General features: G+C 38.3%; 1 protein-coding gene across 1 annotated transcript; it reads right to left on the bottom strand.

The window, feature by feature from the left end:
• Positions 1-38: 38 nt before the first annotated feature.
• Positions 39-18,634, bottom strand: LRRC72 (leucine rich repeat containing 72). The gene is made up of 9 exons (XM_041466176.1): positions 18,605-18,634; positions 16,969-17,042; positions 13,506-13,575; positions 11,271-11,352; positions 9,959-10,072; positions 5,704-5,793; positions 3,627-3,791; positions 2,414-2,441; positions 39-936 (listed from the first exon to the last, which is right to left on the bottom strand). Exons 1-9 carry the CDS (start codon positions 18,632-18,634, stop codon positions 771-773), a joined length of 819 nt encoding a protein of 272 aa, XP_041322110.1. The 3' UTR covers positions 39-770.
• Positions 18,635-19,788: the final 1,154 nt, after the last annotated feature.

Genomic DNA, 19,788 nt, shown 5'->3' with positions numbered 1-19,788 from the left:
GCAAGAAATGCCTGCCTGGAACTCAGATCTGTAGTCATGCTGTAGTCACCCTCCACTCTGAGGTCTGGGAATGCAGAAGTGCTGCTGCCTCCCGGTTCCGCTCACAGGGGTGTGCTGCTCTTCAGGGATTCTCTGAAAATGCCATCCCTTCAGGGCAAAAGAGTCAGGGTTTTGGAAGTGTGCTAAAATACCCAGCACCAATCCTGCTTTCATTCTCCCAGTGGTGGTGCCTTGCTCATTGGAAATCTGTGATTCCCTGACAGGCCACCAGACAACCTCATCTCCACCCTGCTTCCAACAGGAAGGTTGGACTAGATAAGCTCCAGAGATCCCTGCCAACAGAGACCATCCTGTGGCTCTGTGCTAACTTAGGAGAGAAGGAAGGAACTCAGCAGACAAGCTACAACCTGAAAGGGCTTTGAAATATTTAGAAAGCAGCATTGACTTTAAGCCTTGACAGAATGGAAGGAGAAATATGTGAGGAAGTGTATTATAAGAAATAAAAGTATTTATCCTTAGTTTCCTAAAAATTAGTGTGCAGTTTAGTACTTTCGGATAACAAAATTATGGTAAGGGTTCCATTTCAAGCAACTTTTATTCTAACATTGCCACTATTTATCATTTGTTATCTTAACTCCTTCACTCTCTATACAACATATGGTGAAAGAAACGTTACACTAACATGTTTTTTCTGGAAATTCACTTAATGTTTTTATTGAGCTGTTAACCTACTTATGGAGTTAACATTAGAGAGAGAAATAGGAGTTTTTTCATCTAAACTGGACTGTCAGCTTCTCAAAGGGCTCTCCTGCTTTGTTTTGAAGCCGTCTTTCTTGACAGGTGGCTACTTTGTTCCAGTCCACAGAGGAAAATTCCATTAGAGATCTTGCGGTTGCCCGTACTAAAACTGCATCTTCAGGGTCCTCAAATGGTACTCTGCAAAAAGAACAAAGCAAGTCCATTTCCTGACCATTTCCAAACCACTTCAGAACTAATTTACACACACACTCTGGAAAATGAAAGTAGCAGTCATGATGACACTATAAAGAGCAAGGATTTAAAAATTTTAAATTTTCAGAAGGCTTTCTTCTACCAAATTTAAGAAAGCAGAACAAAATGAAAAAAGGTCAGTCATGGCATTCTATTTGAAAAAATCATGCTCTAAATTATTTAAAAAACATTTATAATAGACTTAAAAATGTTTCTTTGTTTTCGCTTTTTTTCCCCCACAAAAGTTGTCATTGTATACTTTTAATGCTCTGATTCAATGGACATGATTCAAGTGACTTGGTACCCATTAATGGAAATGCACATTTATTTCACTGTGGATCTCTTAACTAGCCCACAGGCCAATATCCATTCTCCAAGCTCTGAATCCAGATCACTGTGAGCTTGTGTTCATGTATCCTGCCACAGCTGCAGTCTGGGAGAGAAAAGCAGCAGATTCACACCATCAAAGCAGCACTGACAAGGAACCAAAACCTTCCAACTCACATACAATATTAAAACTTTATTTTATAAGAACTTATTTCTAAAAGATGTCCCTGTAGTAACACACCTCATATAAGCCACAGGACTGTCTCCACTGAGTATCATGCACTTTGTCATGAAAAGACACCTTGCAAAGCCTCAGCAGGTCCATAAATAAGACTCCAGGCAGCTGTACGTCCATTCTAGCAATGAGGACAGCTAACTGCACTGAAGGCAGGTAAGACTTAATTTTTCAAAAGAAATAACTTGGTTTTTAAAGACTGTGCTGAGAGTACTGTTAAAGGATATTATATGTAGGCTCTTATTATTTCCTTCAATGCCTTTTTCAAATCTTCTCGTGTAAAGCTAGAAAGTAAAGCCAAGCCTGATACCTAAAGTTTGTAAATCTGCTCTTACAAAGTTTGTGTCTAAAATGCCATCACATTAAAATGCAACCTTTCTCCTGCCTCAATCCAGACACAGAGATAAAAGTTTTACATTTATTTCTATGATTTTGAAACTGAACAGAATAAAAACAACATCATGTACAGAATAAAACTATTTCATTCTACAAGTCATAATATTTTCCAGAGAGTGTTTTTGAACAGCCAGTCAGGAGAACATTTTCTGGGACTTAATACAGAACAGCTATTCTGATGCTCTAATACTTTGAGCATGCTTTTTCTAGTGATCAGTGTTTGATCTTACAAATAAATGGCATTTTTATGTACCCATTTCCAAATGTGGAATACCTTTCAATAGTAAATTTTAGACAACAAACCTAGTGTAGAGTTGCAGCTATATTGAAAACAAAGACCTGAAACTTTCAAAAGCTCACTTTTACTGGACATTTTCTCTATTTAGGGTATTTTTTAGGCATAGGAAGAGGAACTTAAATGGTTCAGAGATGCAAAAGGAAGAAGACACTGAAAACATTACTTACTTATTAGTGTTATTTCCAAATTCATGACCTATAAGACAAAGTTCAAATTACGGCATTAATGGCTGTACAGCAATTTGAGTAGCTGAGAATTGATTGCTATCCTGATCCTAAACTGCTTGTTCAAATTAATTGAAAACTACCACATGATTTGAAATGTTTAAGATAATGTTTTATTAAATTACTATGGAAGCAAGTATTTGCTGGGTTTTAAGTGTAGGTAGTTTTAAGTTTTTTGTACTTTATTTCCTGTAGACATATACATCCAGGCTTTTTTTTCTTTCACAGAAAATGGTACAACTGTAGATGTGTATGATTGCAGGGTAGAGATAAAGACAGCTGTCTGCCTGCTTTAATAATCATCAGCAAAACAAATTATTAAATATGCTTAAACTATCCTCCTTTTCCCAGCCTCTTCAAAATCATTGTTAAATACTTAAGTGCTTTCAGTTTTACTATTGTGATATATGCATTTAAAAAAACTTGCAGGTATTTGATTACTTTCTTAACTTTCAACTACACTATATAAAGTGCTACAGTTTCAGTTATCTATGAACAATGGTGGTTTTTTTAGCTTTAAAACATCAAAAAAGCTGACAAGGTTGTGTGGGATTTCAGAGTTCTGGATTGTGATACAAGTCTTATGGTTCCACCTGCTTTCTTGTGCCAGGATCATGCTGCTTTCCAAATCTGAATGTTTTAAGAACTCTAGAAATTGCTTTATATGGTGTTATAAGACATCATTAAAATATTCCCAGCTTGGAAAGCATAAAGAGGAATCTGCTTACAAAACCAGATACATAAAATTTAGAACACTAGAAGAAAATATTTTCTTCAGGAGATTATCTTGTAAAAGCACTAGAGGGCATCAAAACTCTATGATGCTGAGACTGAGAGTCAGAAGTATATTGAGATGTTTTAAATATAAGTAAAACTAAACACAAGACTCATACTGACAAAAAAATTTTCAGTTATCTTTAAGGACAATTCTGTAATTACAGGGTATGACTAGAACTTATCTGCCACAATACTTTCAGTAGAAGGGTTCATTTGCTGCTGCTACGACTACTTAATGAAGCAAACCAGCTGAGTTCTTCATGCATTTATATTCTATTACTAAAACCAATAATGTTTTATCAGATGAATAAAAAAAACAAAAACATTTCTAATCCAAATGACCTAAAAATGTATGCCTTCCTTTGAGTATTATAAATACCTGAGGGCATTATCGGTCTTGTGGCTGGTTGAGTGCATCTGCCAGATCCCACTTCAGTCCCCAAGGATCTGTCTGCTCTCTTCCCAAAAGCTATTGACTGCATGACCCAAGCCCTTTTGGGGTTATAGAGATGAAGTGCTGACTCCCTTTCTTTTTGTGTAACTACTGTTAAAAGGAATAGAAAAAAAATGAAATTTTATTTCTATCAGTTGAAAAGGCAGCATACAAAAGGTGATTAATATATTTTCTGTGCAGTTTTTTAACAATAATAATGTCAATTACACAATTTCATGGCAATTCAAAATGGGAACATGGAGTGATACTTTCTAAGACTTTAGGGTGAAGCCCTGTACAGTAAAGTATTTTCTTCTGAGTGCAGTAGGGTCAGAAGTTTTAAATGAAGATGCTAGAAAGGAAGATTTTTTGTGCTGCTTAAATGAGATCTCCTGCAGAAGTAAGTAAAGATTTGGAAGTGTCTTTATGAATAGCAAAAACAAGTCTTGGTTTAAGGCCAGTTCAATTCCCATTGGTCAATTACAGAGAAAACCCTAGCAGTGCAATCAGAAGAAAAGTTTAAATTTTTCCTGTTTTGCACTTCAAAATAAATAACTCAATTTTTAAACAAATAGTTTGAGGCTGTTAAATTGGGGGTGGTGGCTTCAATTTTATGAACCTTATACTAATCTAGTACTTCAGCTATGGAACAGAAGTCAGCTACACTTATAGAACACGTAACTGGCAGAAGCATTTTCAGTTCAGGGAAGTTTTGGAGTCATGGTGTCTAGGGGACCAATTAGGAAGGAACTGCAGTAGTCATGCCTGAAGGTAGCGGAACATGAGCACATGTCTTGTGTGAAGGAGACAGCCAGGACTATGCTGGTAATGTTCTACAGATGGTTAAGAAACTTTGGATTGTATTAGAGAAATATTTCACTAAATAGAAAGTCCAGGATACAGCTTGATACAAATTACTGCCTCAAGTCTTAATCCAGGACTGATTACAGCAGAACTGTATTTAGGAGATGAAGTCCAGGAAGTTTTATGGAAGTGTTTCTAGACATGTAAATGCAACACGTATTTTTCAGCGCATTAAGCATCAGTCATCACTCCCCAGTCGAAAAGTGATGTTTTAGTAACAGCCTGACAGATGTGTTAAGCACAAGTGTAACACAAGAGCAAGTGCTCGGGAGAGTGAAGGTACCTGTGCAAAATGACTGTGTGAGCAAATGGGCACCTGGTCAGGTCCAGCAACTCCTCATCAGCCCCTGGCACCTGCTGGGGCCCATCCACCAGCTTTCCTACAGGACAGCTGCACAGCTTCCCAGCACCTGCAGATGTCCTGCATCTGCCTTGCTCAGTCCCCTTTCAAGAAGGTGCTAAGTTTTCCTTACTACTTTCTTACAGAGCTGAGGTAGGAATCAGCTACCTTCTCAGTGCTCTCCAGTAATTTCCAGTCCTGTCAGTCACACAGTTCTCCAAATGCCAGAGATAAAAATCAACAAAGGTGATTTTCTGGGTACATTGTGGCATGTTTATGGATTCACTGATTCAAAATCTGACTATTTTTAAGACAATCTTTTTTTTTTTCTGTAGAATTTACAGCAGACAAGCTGTGAAAGTTCTCTTGATAACTTCTGAATATTTATTATATTTGAAAGTTTGTTCTGCATTTACCTTATCAAGAAATGTGCACACATGTACTTAAACTGTACAGAAACATGTACAAACCTAAGTAAGCACACTCACCCATGTGAATATACCGGTCTGAATGCACAGAGGTAGGTACATGTTCCTAAGCACATGTTTTTATCTTCACCCAAATAGACAAAGATACAAGAAAAACCACCACAATTTAAAAAGAAAAATAAATCAAAAACATTTGACAAAGTGTTTATGCCATGCAAACTCTTTTTGCTTGATAAATCTTAGAAAAACCCGGTATCTTGTTCATTAATCCTCTTTCTCTATCAAGAAATGCATATAAAAGAACACATAGGATAATTTCACCTATGTTTCCAAACTGGTTAGAAACAAAAGCAACTGTCAATGCTTTGTGAGAGAGGAAAGCAATCCTTACACTTCCTGTCAAGGAGCTGAACTGAAGGAAGGAAGTATATCACATAAAGCCGGTAGTCTGGATCATATGCCAGAGGGTTTTGGAATAGGTCTGCAAAACATATACAGAAAAAAAAAGCCCCAGTGTCACAAAAAAGCAAACCCAGCAAAACAACAACTTTGCAAGGCAGGAAAATTAAAGGTCACTAGGAGCCAAAGATTTTGTACAAAATATCAAATTCAAATTGTTAGGCTGCATAAACACTTTACACATGTGAAATTACTCATCTAAACATGGACTGCAGGAACTGGCTTACTGCAGAATATGCAAAATACCACAGGCAAGGTCTGAGTAAAGGTGTCATCATGCACTCCAAACCTTACAGCAAAAAACACTGAAGTGTTTGCCTTTGATTTTCTTACGTACTGCTAGGTAATCCCTATTTTAAATAGCAATGGTCTTTTAGGTGTGACAGCTTAAATGTAAGACACAAAATTTGTAGGAGGATGGAGTTATTAATATCAGATGAGCTTTAGGACACCTAAGACTTTATCAGAGCTGATACGAGGCTGTTTCTCACAGATACAATATAAAATGCAAATACACAGCCTTCTGATATTTTGACAGATGATTAGTTTGAAAACTCCAGAAAGGTAGAATAATGTTTCAGAGGGCTTAAATTCCTAAGAACCTGGGTTCCAGTTGCTTTCCTCAAGGCTGGAGATACCAAGATCCAAAAGCTCATTAGCAAGTTGGCTAAAAGGTTTATGTTCAGGTTCACATTACCTGCCTAACCAAACCTTTGCAACACAGAGAGAGGTATCAGCCCTGTGCTGCCGCTTTGCCAGGTGTGGAACATTAGCCTAGCTCACGTGCCAAATCAGTTTGTTTAGTGACAGTGATATCTGAGCTGAGTAAAATAGAAACTGGCTCGTTCACAGATGAGCTAATAAACAAGCGAGTGGGGTCAGACCTCTTTTCTAAATAAAAAAACATAATAATGCTTTTTATCTCCTTATACAGATGCTGTTCTTCTAAGACAGTAAAAATAATCAGGAGGCTGTCACCGTGACATGAGAGCAGGGGAAAAAAAATCATTTTTACAACTACTGCTACAGTCTACAGTCATCTATTTTTCTGAGGAGAGGCTGTGGCTAATACTTGCTCTAGGGTAAAAAACTTACGTCATTTTAGCAGTTAGGGAGAGGAAGATGGTATTACAGAAGCAAGTAAGAGGTAGTAGAAGAAAAAAGTCAGAAAAAATTCCACACAGATTTATAAACTACAAGATGCAATTTCATGTTTTTCGGGACTGCTCAGAGGGCTTAATGCTTGGGATTTAGCAGGTATTTTGAAGATACAACAAGGCTGGAATGAGCATTTGCACTCTCCTTCATAGAAAACACCTGTTCATGTATTCAGAGGAGAATTTTTTATTTTAATTCTTTAACAATTTTTTTAATTGCTGTACTTAAAATTAGTAAGACACCCACAAGGTGGCAGCAAAAGAAAGTTCTATTTTAACTGAATGAATTTTTTTCCTAGAAAGTGGTAATCAGAAAGAATATTATGTATGTATCTGATAAGTCTGTTCTTGAGTCAAGAAAATATACTACAGCACTCCAAAGAGAAAAATGTTTCAGAAAGATCTCTAAAAGCAGGTATGTTTGGTAGTGGAATAGAATAAAGATTCAAGAGAGATTTTTCCAAGGCATAAAACAGGTCTGATATTAAACTTGTGAATCTGGGCGCTGCTTGCACTATGTCCCTGCTCAACAACACTGATTTGTAGGTTTGTTTTAGAGAATGTGCACTTTTCTACTACTCATTTTTACAATAAATTCAGCCATGGTACAGATCAATGTGGTTTTGTTTTACAAAACATCTGGGATCAATTCCTGGCTGAGCTATCTACTTTCTTGTCAAGGTCATGCAATTTTAGTTGTACAAATTAGGATAATGCTTTCTTCCTCCACAGTTTTGTCTGTTTTCTCTATTTGGAGTGTAGGAAAACAGTGTGCCTCCGCCACATGGGGCAGAAACATAGTGAACAAGAGAGTTTTCTGAGGTCTAGCAGCAGGATGTTATCAGCTGTGGACAATAAATCAGTTGAGGCAATCTACAGAGTGTGTAACAAAAATCTTGGATTCCAAAAGGGAGATGTGAGCACAGGGTGAGCCCATAAAGAAGCACTCTGAATCTCCCAAAAGGCTGCAGTTGTAGGCAGCATGTGCAGTAAATCTTTTGAAGCTGAGTGTCTTCCCTAGACACCTGATGAAGGATGGTTGTTATGCTACATATCCAGCGCAGGGCAGTGGCTAAAATCACGAGAGAGCCTTCAGGAAGAGAAATGCAACATTTTGGCAGCTGGAAGCTACTTCTGAAGCAAACAATAATACTGTGTTTTAATAGTTCTATTGTCCCCAAGAGCTACAAAATAATAAAATGTTGTTAAGCATCCAGAAGCTCTGTTGAAGGCTGGCAAGTGACTTTTTTTGTTTTATTAAATCAGATTGGCAATAAAAAAGATCTACCTCATAACAGTGAGAAGTCTCACTGGTTTTGTTTTATAAAAGCGAGTTATGGGCACAGCCCTTTGCAAAGCTACACAGTGCAAATTCTGCACCCATTTAATATTTATTAATATTGCAAGAAGGTAGATAAATTATACAGTAATACGATATAGGATATGACTTTTAAAATTTATTTTGTTCATTTACTGATTTAATTTACTTCAAATATGACAGGGCATTTTATTAAACTAATAGAGACCTGTTAATTTAAGAATTCATTATTACAAAATTCCCTTGAAGCAAACACATTGACAATTTTTTTCATGACTGCAAAGGTCATGAAGCAATGACTCTAAAGTTTTGGTTATTAAGGTTGTTAAGCTTCTTCCACTGATTACTGTTTATTCTTGTAAAAATATTTGAACTAAACAACATTTTTTTTTAATTAGGGTAGATCAGTGTATTATATATATTGTTTGGTTGTTCTTTCAAACACTTCCTTTTCTATGGTGGTGGCTGGTCCAATTTGCATACAATTTTCACTGTGCCTTTGTAACTGCCATTTATAATAACTCAGCAGCACTTTAACTATCTGCCATGTATTTCCCACAGATGGTTGCAACAAGTACAACAAACTTCCTGTGCTTGTTGAAGCTCCTTATTAATTTGTAGAGCAAACATTAAATTCAAGTGACTGCACCATTCATACATAGGATGTCTCTCCAGACGCTGCCTAATCACTTCAAACAACTGCATTCTTAAATGGATTAAGTTTTCTATCTTGCATGTAATGAAAGACCTTCAGTAGTTTGGCTGGCATGTTGTCTTCCTGAACACTTGATTTGTTTTTCTTAATTTTGGTTCAGGGTCAAGTTGAATTAAAATTTTAATTTTTTGTTCATATTTTCCTTTCCCACAATCAGACATTCAGTTTTCTGAATGCTTAAGGAGGTGTTATGGCCTGGTGACATTCTGACATTCACCTCCTTAACCATGTCACCACGGCACGAAACTTGTTTACTGTCTTCTCCAAGTAGTAAGCATTTGGCATGACCTGTGTTGACATTCCTTTAGGAATCATGGAAAAAGACTGCTTATATTTATATTCTCAATATCTTAATAGCATATAATCCTACCTCCTTATATTGTAACTTCGTGGCACCAACACTGTCTTGTATAATTTAATTTGAAATTTCAGAGATGGTGCAATTTTCATTTTCAGCCAGTGTATCAGAAAATATGCTCCCTAACAGACATTGTTATGGATAATACCTAAAGTACATGTATTCTTAGACTCTAGAAATCCAGTCTGCCAAAAAGATGTAGAAAGGAAGTTCTATAAGAAAGAGAATTAATGAGGCAAGAATTTGGGCCCTATAACCTATCACTCACAGTCTCAACAGCAGTAACACCCATTTTTCAACTCCTTTCACCTCTATGATAATCTCACCCTACTCCTGTGTTCCACTACAGAGAGGCAGCTGTAAACTGCTTAGACACCCTCCAAGCTATTCATCCAAGCTACTGGCAGCCAGCAGCCAAAAAGTTAACTTCTGAAGTCACTTAGCAGTTTTTCCTCATTTGAGGTACTCTTTGTGGAATTTTCATGTCTTAGAGATCTCTTTCTTCTGTCAAATTTGGCTGAAATTGCTAATTAGCTTCAAAAGCTATTGGCAAATGACGCGGAAATAGTCAAGAAACATCCTGATAGGAAACTAAAAAGCTACTACATGTTGTTCTGCAAAATAAAAATAAGGTATTACTTAGAGTCTGCAAGCTTATCATTCCTTTCAATTCCTTCACTGTTTTGCCAAGTTTTTTTAGCTCGTTGTTATGAAGAAACAGAATCTGTAATGAACATAGGTGTTTCAGAGCACCTGAAATAAAATGAAAAATAATTAATCATTCTCACCATAGCTGCCTTTATTAGAACATTATTTTGCTATGCTGTACACTGAACTTGGTATTTTAGTTATCTATTTATGCCTGTCTTTTGGTAACACATTGCATGAGATGTTAATTAAGCAATAATTAAAGATATTTCAATATCCTTTTCACCTCTCTAGTCACATCCTTTTAGCACAAGCCTTTTTTTCATTCCAATTTTTTCCATTTGTTCACATCACCCTTGCATTAACAAATCAGCCTCAACTACAACCTCTCTTCTACCTCCCTTCATTTCTCCTATATCCCTATAATCTTTGGTTAATTCACTTCCTTTTAGCTTGATCTAATATTACCTTTGCCTCAGAAACAATAGTATATCCCTAATACTACTTTTGTCTCACAAGTATTAAATAGTGCATTCCTTGGAAAATAGTTCTGTTTCAAGTAATTACTGATGTATTAAAAAGCTATTACAAAATATTGTTTTGACCCAGACTGTGTTCACATCCTCACACATCAAGATTAGATATCTCGTTTTCCAAATCATATACAGTATTTTATTTCTCTACTAATGATATACCCTTCTGTTTATCCATATTTTGTTATCATCTGTATTGTCTCTTGTATCCATGTTTATGTTTTTCAGAGATAAAGTTTGCTTGAAATCTCACAGAAATGAATCAACATCATGTCTCATCCAGCATTTTACAGGGACAGAAAAAAAAATTAACATTTAAAATGTCTAAAATGTTTAGATGCTCTGGCCTGTTCATTCACAAATTTACAAGTCTGGTAATTTTAATCTACAAGGACAAGCAAAACTAAAATAGAAGTGTAAGACAGATTTTTAAAATAAATCAAGTTTGGCAGTAACTTTGCGAAATACCTCTGATTATAAATTCTCAATATTAAATATGGTCACGTAAGATCAAAAGTATTTCACAATTGCCTGACATAAAGTGAATGACACTTTATCCTTTAAACCAGAATAAACACATCACCTAACTGTCACTCAAGTATGTTGGAAAAATTAAATATCTAATAATTAGCATGCATTAATTATACGTACATAGGAGCTTTCAGCCAATAAGTTACTTGCTGTAATCCAGTTTTATAACTTTGAATGCCAATACAGAAAAAATAAAGTATAGGCCTCTGCTCAACAACTTAAAAAGGGAAGATTGGTACCTGATATATCTGTCAGCTCGTTATTGTTGAGATAGAGTTCAGTCAAGTAATAGTTTTTGATCAAGAAGGTTAAATCCTGGATCTGAAATTAGAGTTAGGCAAACTGTTATGTGTCACTCTGAATGTGGTGTTGGAGAATTATAAACGTGGCCTTTGTTTAACCACAGGTAGTTTCTTAAATTTCTGTTTAAGACTCTTGGTTTAAGGATTCTTTTGACAACTGAACCTTCATTAGAAGTACTAATTACAAATCAAAACAAGCAGTAGAGCCTTACCTAATTTTTTGAACTACACATTTAATGTTTGTATTTGGAAATAGAGTTCTTTAAATGACTGATCTCCACATTTTCTCTTCCTTCTATTCATATTTGAAATAATTTTTATTGTTAGAAGACCCTTTTAGAGCATAACAATTTTATGTTGGTTTAAGAATATTCCTGAAATATATCATTTGAATAAACCCAGCATTTTGTTTTTAAATTGTTTTTTCACCAGCAGGTTCAAAGAGCACAAATTTATTCTTATTTACCAGAAATGTAATCTAATCATATTTAGAGAATCAATTAAGAATTATAGAAAAAAAATCAGTATGAATATGGGTGTATTCCCAATAAAGAGTCCCTATGGAATCACACCTCCTTCTTTGGAGAAGCTCAATTCCAAAACACCCAGAAATGTAATCTAATCATATTTAGAGAATCAATTAAGAGTTATAGACTCATTTTGACTCCAGTGGAAGGTGAAGTATCTGCAGTGGGACAGCAAGCTGACCTTTATAATCTCTGAGAACTGAGACTACTAATGGTGCTGAAGTTTTTATCCTAGCAACAAACAAAATTTTATTCCTGACTGTAAATTCTGTGATGAAAAGTAATTTGTTAGGAAAGGAATTATTTCAGTCCTTGAATTTTGCCACTGACTCTGAAATAAACGTGCTTTGCTCTGTGTATTAACAGTACCTAAAACCTGGAAGAAAGAGCCTAAGACAGAAGTTTTTCCACTCTCTTGTACAACGGTTTTCCCTATTTTGGGCAAGTTTTGTTTTCAGAATCATCTGAAGTTTGCTTTCTTTCTGATAAAATTATTGAGTACAGAAAAATATGCTGCTCCTATTGAGGCATTTCAGTGATACTTTTCCTATGAAAAGCCACTGTGTGACTTCTCCACATAAGTTATATAGAACAACAAAAGAATGTTCTTTGTTACTGCTTAGGTAGAAAAAGTGAGAGTTGTGCAAAACTCCAATTTATTTATCTTCTTTCATCAGCAAGATCAGTTCTGCTTAGTCATCAGGCCATTTCTTTGTTTCCTTTTATGTCCTTTCACTATACAAGGAAAAGCCCTGTTATATCTGTGATTTTAGGTTAACATTTTAATAATATCTATATATTTGCTCTTTCCAAAAATAGATAGTAGAGATTTTTAGATTAATTGGACATAAGATGCCATATAACTGATGCTAGCCTGGGGCAGAAGATATACATGTGCTCTGAAGTGACATGGAATGCAAATTTATTTTTTCTGCTGCTCGCAGATCTACTTATTTACCTGAGCAAGCAATTCTGGAGATGGAAGAATTTGGGCTCACTGTGGAAGTCATGTAAACTACTGTACAGTAAAAGTTATACCCTGTCATCCCTAGACCTGCAGTGCTGCTTCCTGTGCACAGGGAGAAGCTCATTCCACAGAGTTTTATGTCACTCTTGTGTGCATGACATCAAAAAGGAGCCTCACCTCAACCACCAGCCTGCCAGGAAATAAACTATGCATGTCTGCCAGTATATAAAAGAAGAGCCATGCATTTCCTGCAATCCACAGGAAATGGATGGCTATAGCCTATAGCCACATCACCCCTCAGTCTGTTCCAAGAACTGCCTGCTCTAATTACACTGGGAGCTCAGGAACTAGCACAAAACTTCAGCTCCTTAAATAAACAAGATTTACAAATGTGATGTGAATCTAAAGGAAAATACATTAGCTTATATTACACTATATATTATATATACTTTATATATACATTACATATACTATATATACATTAGCTTATACAACACTGTGTTGTAAAATAAAAGTTTTCTTCAAATCTGTTATATTTGACAGTTAAATTAGCCTGAAAATTAAAAATAATTTATTTGTTTGACAATATATATAATATTTTATGCTAGAAAAGACCACAAAATAATAATCAGGGAGTATAGATGAATTGTTCTGCTTTTTAAAGGAATAACTAATTACCTTATTGTTGTTAATCCACAAATACCTTAATCTGTGAAACTGTGATAGACTTGGGATACTTTTTAGTCCTCTGATGGAAGAAAAAAAAAGAGTAACAAATTTCTTAACATTGTGCTCACTAATTTGATAAACATTTTCTTTTCCATAAATAATATCAGACAAAAATCAGAAAGGCACACTTCGTTAGAATTTATAGTAGAGAAAGACACAAAGAGAAGGTGTAAGCAGACAGTGTAAGCACTCTGCACACCTGCAAACATAACAAGGCAGCAGGTGGTAAAGAAACAGGAACAAAATAAGTGATACATTAATTGCTTTTCCATAACAGCATGAGTTATGAGTCTGAGTCACATGTACTTTGCACTTTGTAGAAATCCTGCTCAGAACACAGGAGGAGAAGTTTGGCACCCTGGGGACATGAAGCTAAAAGCAAAACTGCTTTGAAGGTGCAGCGGGGATTGTCCAGCCACAGTGCCAGAGAAGCCAGCAGAAGACAAACACAAAGCACGTCAATGTGCATTTTTTATTCTTTTTCATATTAGTGTATATTGTGAAATTTTGCCTTTTTTCCATTCCTGCCCTATTCTCATAGAAACTTAGTACATCCACTGAGGCTGAAATGATCTCCCACGTGCTAGTATGGTTTTATGTTTAATTTTGTATCTAGCACTTTGAGCTTGCTAGTGTACTATAAATAAAAAATTACCTACGACGAGAAAATATTAGTAAGCTGCCAAGTGATTTTAACTAACTGTTCATCTTTATTTTCATTGCTATAAATAAATGTTCTTAATTTCCTCTAGAAAAATTATAGATGACTTTTATCTGACAATCTTTAATTGCCATAATAAAAATTTTCTTGTGGATTTTAATGTGTTGCAAGATGAAGGCCAATGTTTCAGAAGGTAACAGGACTGATAAAAATTAACCTCACATCATCAGGCTAAAGGCATGTTTGTTTTCCAGCTGTGAAGTCTGGTCTCTATCTTTCCATGTTGTCTTTTTATTTGCTGGGTTGTTTTTTTTCCAACACACCCTCCAGGTACAGACAAAGGGAGGGTGGGTGCCTTTTCTCATCTTGCTTTTGCAAATGAAAAGTCTGTCAAGAGCAAACCCTACAAAGATGAGGCACTGTACTTTTAGTCCCTTGTATTAACTGAAAATCAGATTATCCTCTCATGTTGTTACCTTAAACTGTTTCTTTGGCTTCCTCAGATAAACCATAAAAACTAACCCTGCAAATACATACTTAATGTGTCTACTGTCACAAGTAACAGAAAAAGACATTACTGCAAGTAGCAGGGGCAAGCAGATGGCTGTTGACAGGACATACAGAGCTCCTACAGAGCTCGTATCTAATGCTCCTGTGCATCCCTGAACTACATTTCAGGTAGCAAAGCCAAAATTTCTTATATTCTTGGTCACTGCCACTCTATAACTAGATTACAGCTTTACATTTCATTTGCTTTATTCCCTGTCTAGTAACAGCCTCATCTTTACTATCTCCAAGCCTCAATCTGTTGGTTTTTTTGTTTTGGTTTGCTGCTTTGCTTTTTTTTTTTTTTTTTTTTTTTTTTCATATTAAGGCATTTAATTTGCCCCAGGTAGAGCTTAATTCCTCTAACATTTTAAAAGAGCCTGTCCTTTTCTACATGCCTTCCAGACTTTGTATGTCTTTTATAAACTGATCCTTTTTGGCCTGCAGCACTCTTTTTCTACCTACTGCTAAGTTAATCAGTTTTCCTGGGATGACAGCTTTTAGTGTCCAAAATACATTGTTTCATGTCCCTTTAACAGCAGTGTTTAAAAATATAAACTCATTCCCTCTTATTTGATTGACTTTAATTTTTTTTTTCCCATTTTCTTATTTCAGCTAGCAGAAAAATATGTCAAACCAACACTAAAGGAGGCATGATCTGATACTGAGCTTGGCTGGGGCTCAAGTTTATATAAACTGATACAGAATAAAAGGAGTTCACTTCTATCCAATCATGAAAGAATCCATCTTGCATCATCTTTACCAAAACGGTTTAATGGGAAGACAGATCACTTATGTATCTGCCATGTGAGCATTTCTTTTTATTCTATACCAAAAAAATACTTGAAAGCCAGTGAGGGCACACATTTAAGCATTTAAAACCAGAAAATACACCAATTAAGGCTGTATACACAGTCTTAATTCTTCACATGTGTGGTATAATAATTGTATTGTTTAGAAAGTATGTATATATGCCCCTTGTAATTTTCTCATTATTGAAACTTCTCCCTTAAATTTTATCTTTTTTCTTCTTTCTAAAATGCACATTTTAAGAAAATTGACAGTAACTGTATGTTTTACCTCACAAAGCATCAAATACTTTCTTGATGTAAATCAGGAGATATGACAAGGAATTTAAACATATTAGTGAGCACATACATTTTCAAGACCATATAATTTCCACTAAAAACAGACTAGACAACACTGAAATTCCTTAATTCCTTAAGACTTTTTTTTCACTCATTGGACCAAGAGACCTTGAAAATCTTGTCCCTGAATTATTAAACTACGTTGGTTTTTCTATATGTTATCAACCATGTGAGCAGTGGATGCAGTTGTGAGGCTGCAGACAGGTATGCAACACTTGGAATTGTGCCCTGGCCAGAAATTCCAAGCACGCTTTCCCAGAACTTTGAAGTGTGTCCTGTCATGTATCCATCCCTCTATGGCAGCCTCTCAGCGTGTTCATACTACAACATACACCTCTATCAACCTAGATCACCCACAGGTTCATGAAAGTTTGCCTTCCTTCACTTAGCACGTCTTCTTCTCCTCATCTGCCCTACATCTCAAGCTGTTTCATTAAGCTCTCAGAGGAGATCAGCTCTCCCATCAGTACTGCCTGCCCAAAAGAAGTATTCTTGTGCTTGTATTCACTTTATCTTGCCCTGCCCTCCCTTCAGTTCTTAGCAGCACAGATGCAGGTAATTTCAAGGGTGGTACCACTGAGTTTTGCCATTGCAGCAACACATTTCTTCAGGGAGGTCAGAAATTTGGCAGTTCCTAGACTGGGCAGGTCCCATGTTCTTTCATTCGCCTGCTTGATGCTCCTTCCACCCAGCCTTACGCGCCTGTTAGAACAGGCAGAGATCAGCCCATCAACTCTCGCTCCTCTGCTCCCCATGGCAGAAATTCATGTACAACTCCATGAGCTCACAGACCCTCAAGCAACTCTGGCTTGCTGCAGACAGATTGTGTATCTGGGGATGAGGCCGTTAGCTGTGAGCGCAGTGCTGCTGTGTGTCCGTGTACCTCTACCATGTCTTCATTCACAACACGTATGGACTATGTAAGAATATGATTTACTGGTACTTCACATATAAATGATGTTCAGAGAGTTCCTGATACAGAAAGCACTGTGAAAGATTTGCATTTACGGCATGCTCTACTTTTAGTAAAAGTCAAAACAAGAAACATTTTACTTACTGTCTAGCCAGATACAGTGCTACGACATCCACATTGCTCTTATAGCCACAAATCTTCAGCTGTTTTTCTATTGCCTGACAGTATACAGTACATTTGTCAGTATAATATGCTGCATCACTATGGATTCATTACATTGTAACATATGTGAACTCAGCGTTTAAATGTGCAGACCACAATTAATATATGTATCACAGCACCTTATTACAGTAAACTGTAACATAGTCTAAGAGAGATAAGGAGGTATTAAATTTCCAGTCTCTATTTTATATTGATAACAATAGTCTGGTGATTAGGCTACACTTACACTAACTTTCTTTTCCTGTGGAAAATCATAGTTGGTAGGCATGAAGTGAAATTAACATATGTTAACTAGAGAATGAGCTTCTCAGTCAGGTCAGCTAACCCAGTACTTGTGATGAACAAGGAAACTGCTTACTTTGCATTACAGTTGCAACTTTATTTTATGCAGCTTTACTTCAAAACTACACACATGACCTTTTAAAACTATGCATCTAGAAAACTCTGCTTGTACATTTAACATTGCAAAATGCACACATAATTTTCATTTTCAGAGGATATTCCTGATGTGTCATAACTTGCAAAAGCAACAAAACCCATTAACATAAGAATTATGGATCTCTCTTACTAGTGGTTGATAAAAACTAAACTGCGTATCAGAAAAAATGGGTTTAATACATGAGTTATTGTGCCCAACATCATTATGACCACTATTGTTAAAAAACAAAATTGATACAACTTCACAAGCACAAAATGGCTTGGAAGCACTGACAGGCATGTCGAGAGTGGCCTGTATTGGCTGCACAACCACTCCAGCGTGTTCTGGGTGTGCTAAACCTTCACAAAGTAACTTGCGGAGGTGTGGGACGTGTGGCACTCTCTGGCCAGAGGCAGCCAGGCACCCGCAGGCCGCTTGTTCCCCACAGCGGCTGTGGCACGGTGCCTTTTGCCCAGAACGCACGGCCAGCTGTCAACTGCACATGTCGGGAAGGGCAAAGGTCTGGCACAAAGGGCCACAGTTTTGTTACTACACGTGCACAGCCTGCCCAAGGAACACCAAGCGATCTCTGGAGAAAAACAGCTGTGACACACTCCAAGTCAGGCCCCGGCAGCACGGGACACACCGATGGGAGTGCCGACGTGACAATGGGGAAGGCGCACCTACGGCAGAGAGCACCAACCCAGGGGTTGCGTTCCACAGTCAGGAAGGCTGTGCTCAAAGATTCGGATTTCGCATACTCCGTTATGCGACATCTCATCCTCTCCCCACCCTGGAGCCCAGTTCCTGCCAGCCCCGGCTCTGCGCCTCAGCACCGCGCGGCCGCAGGGCTCAGGCACGCTCACTCGCTGCCTAGGAAGGACGGGAAGGGCTGCCCCGGCTCTCTCGGAGGATCCGGGCCGCTCGCTGCCGCCCCGGGGTCGGGCGGGGGAGGACGGAGGGCGCCTCGCCTCGGGGTGCGGCGGCGCTGCCAAGCAGAGCGAGAGGCCGAGACCCAGGCTGCTGAGGCCGGGGGGACGCGCCGGGCCGCGCCGGTGCAGCCGCCGTGCGGGCAGGGCGGGGCGGGGAGCGGAGCGGGCAGGGCGGGCCGAGGGGAGAGGAAGGGCCGCGCCCGCTCACCTGCCCGCCGGCTGCGGCGGCCGCCGCCATCTTGCAGCCCGCTGTGGGCGGCTGCGGGGCGGGATCGCGAGACGCGGCTGAGCTGCGCTGGGCCGGGCGGGCCGGCCGGGTTGGCGTGGGCTTTTGGGGCCAGGAGTCCCAGCACGCACCTAGAATCACTGAATTAGTTTAAGAAAGTACCTCTGGGATCATCAAGTCCAACCTATGGCTGATCACCACTGCCTCAACTAGATAGTGCCACTGAATGCCAGATGTAGTCTTTCCTTAAACATCTCCAGGGACAGTGACTCCATCACCTCCCCGGGCAGCTCATTCCAATGTCTATAATCGCCCGTTTTGTGAAGAAATTATTTATTCTTCTGGCACAGCTTGACACTGTTCTCTGGTCCCGTCGCTGGTTCCCTGGGAGAAGAGACCAACTCCCACCTGGCTACAGCTTCCTTTCAGGGAATTGTACAGAGCAATAAAGTGTCCACTGAGCCTCCTTTCCTCCAGGCTAAACAGCCCCAGCTCCCTCAGCCACTTCTCATAAGATTCGTGCTCCAGACTCCTGCCCATCTCACTTGCCCTTCTCTGGACTTGCTCCATCACCTCAATGTCCTTCCTGAGCTGACGGTCCCAGAGCTGGATGCAGTAGAAGTGGTGTAACACTGAAATGGGAGCCCCAGCCTGGGCGTGAATCAAGACAGGGCTTTGTGCTGGGGAGGAGCTCGATGGTGAGCGAGGGTACCCACACTGGGAGCCAGGACTCAGGGAGGGGTCCTGGGTGGGCCAGCGAGAGACCCCGGAGGGCAGTGGGTAGGGGGAGCTGGGGGAGACCTCTGATACCTCTGGGCTGTCTCCTGGATCATATTTGCTCATAACCCATATTTCCTTGCTTTTATTTATTTTTTTTTAAACTATATTCCTGTGGTTTCTTTATTTTTAGGCACAGATCCTATGTCTATGTATATATATCACAGAATCACAGAATTAATTAGGTTGGAAGAGATCTCTGAGATGACTGAGTCCAACCTATGAGCAAAACCCACCATGCCCACTAGACCATGGCACTAAGTGCTACATCTTGTCTTTCCTTGAAAAACTTCAGGGCACACCACCTCCCTGGTCAGACCATTCCACTGTCTAATCACTCTTTCTGTGAATAAATTCCTCCAGAATACATGTCACTTATAAAGAAAACA

The sequence above is a fragment of the Pyrgilauda ruficollis genome, unplaced genomic scaffold (assembly GCF_017590135.1).
Source record: "Pyrgilauda ruficollis isolate IOZ18807 unplaced genomic scaffold, ASM1759013v1 scaffold2, whole genome shotgun sequence".
NCBI classification, from domain to species: Eukaryota; Metazoa; Chordata; class Aves; order Passeriformes; family Passeridae; genus Pyrgilauda; species Pyrgilauda ruficollis.
Note: the sequence above shows the minus strand (reverse complement) of the source record. Positions and strands in the feature narration are given on the sequence as shown.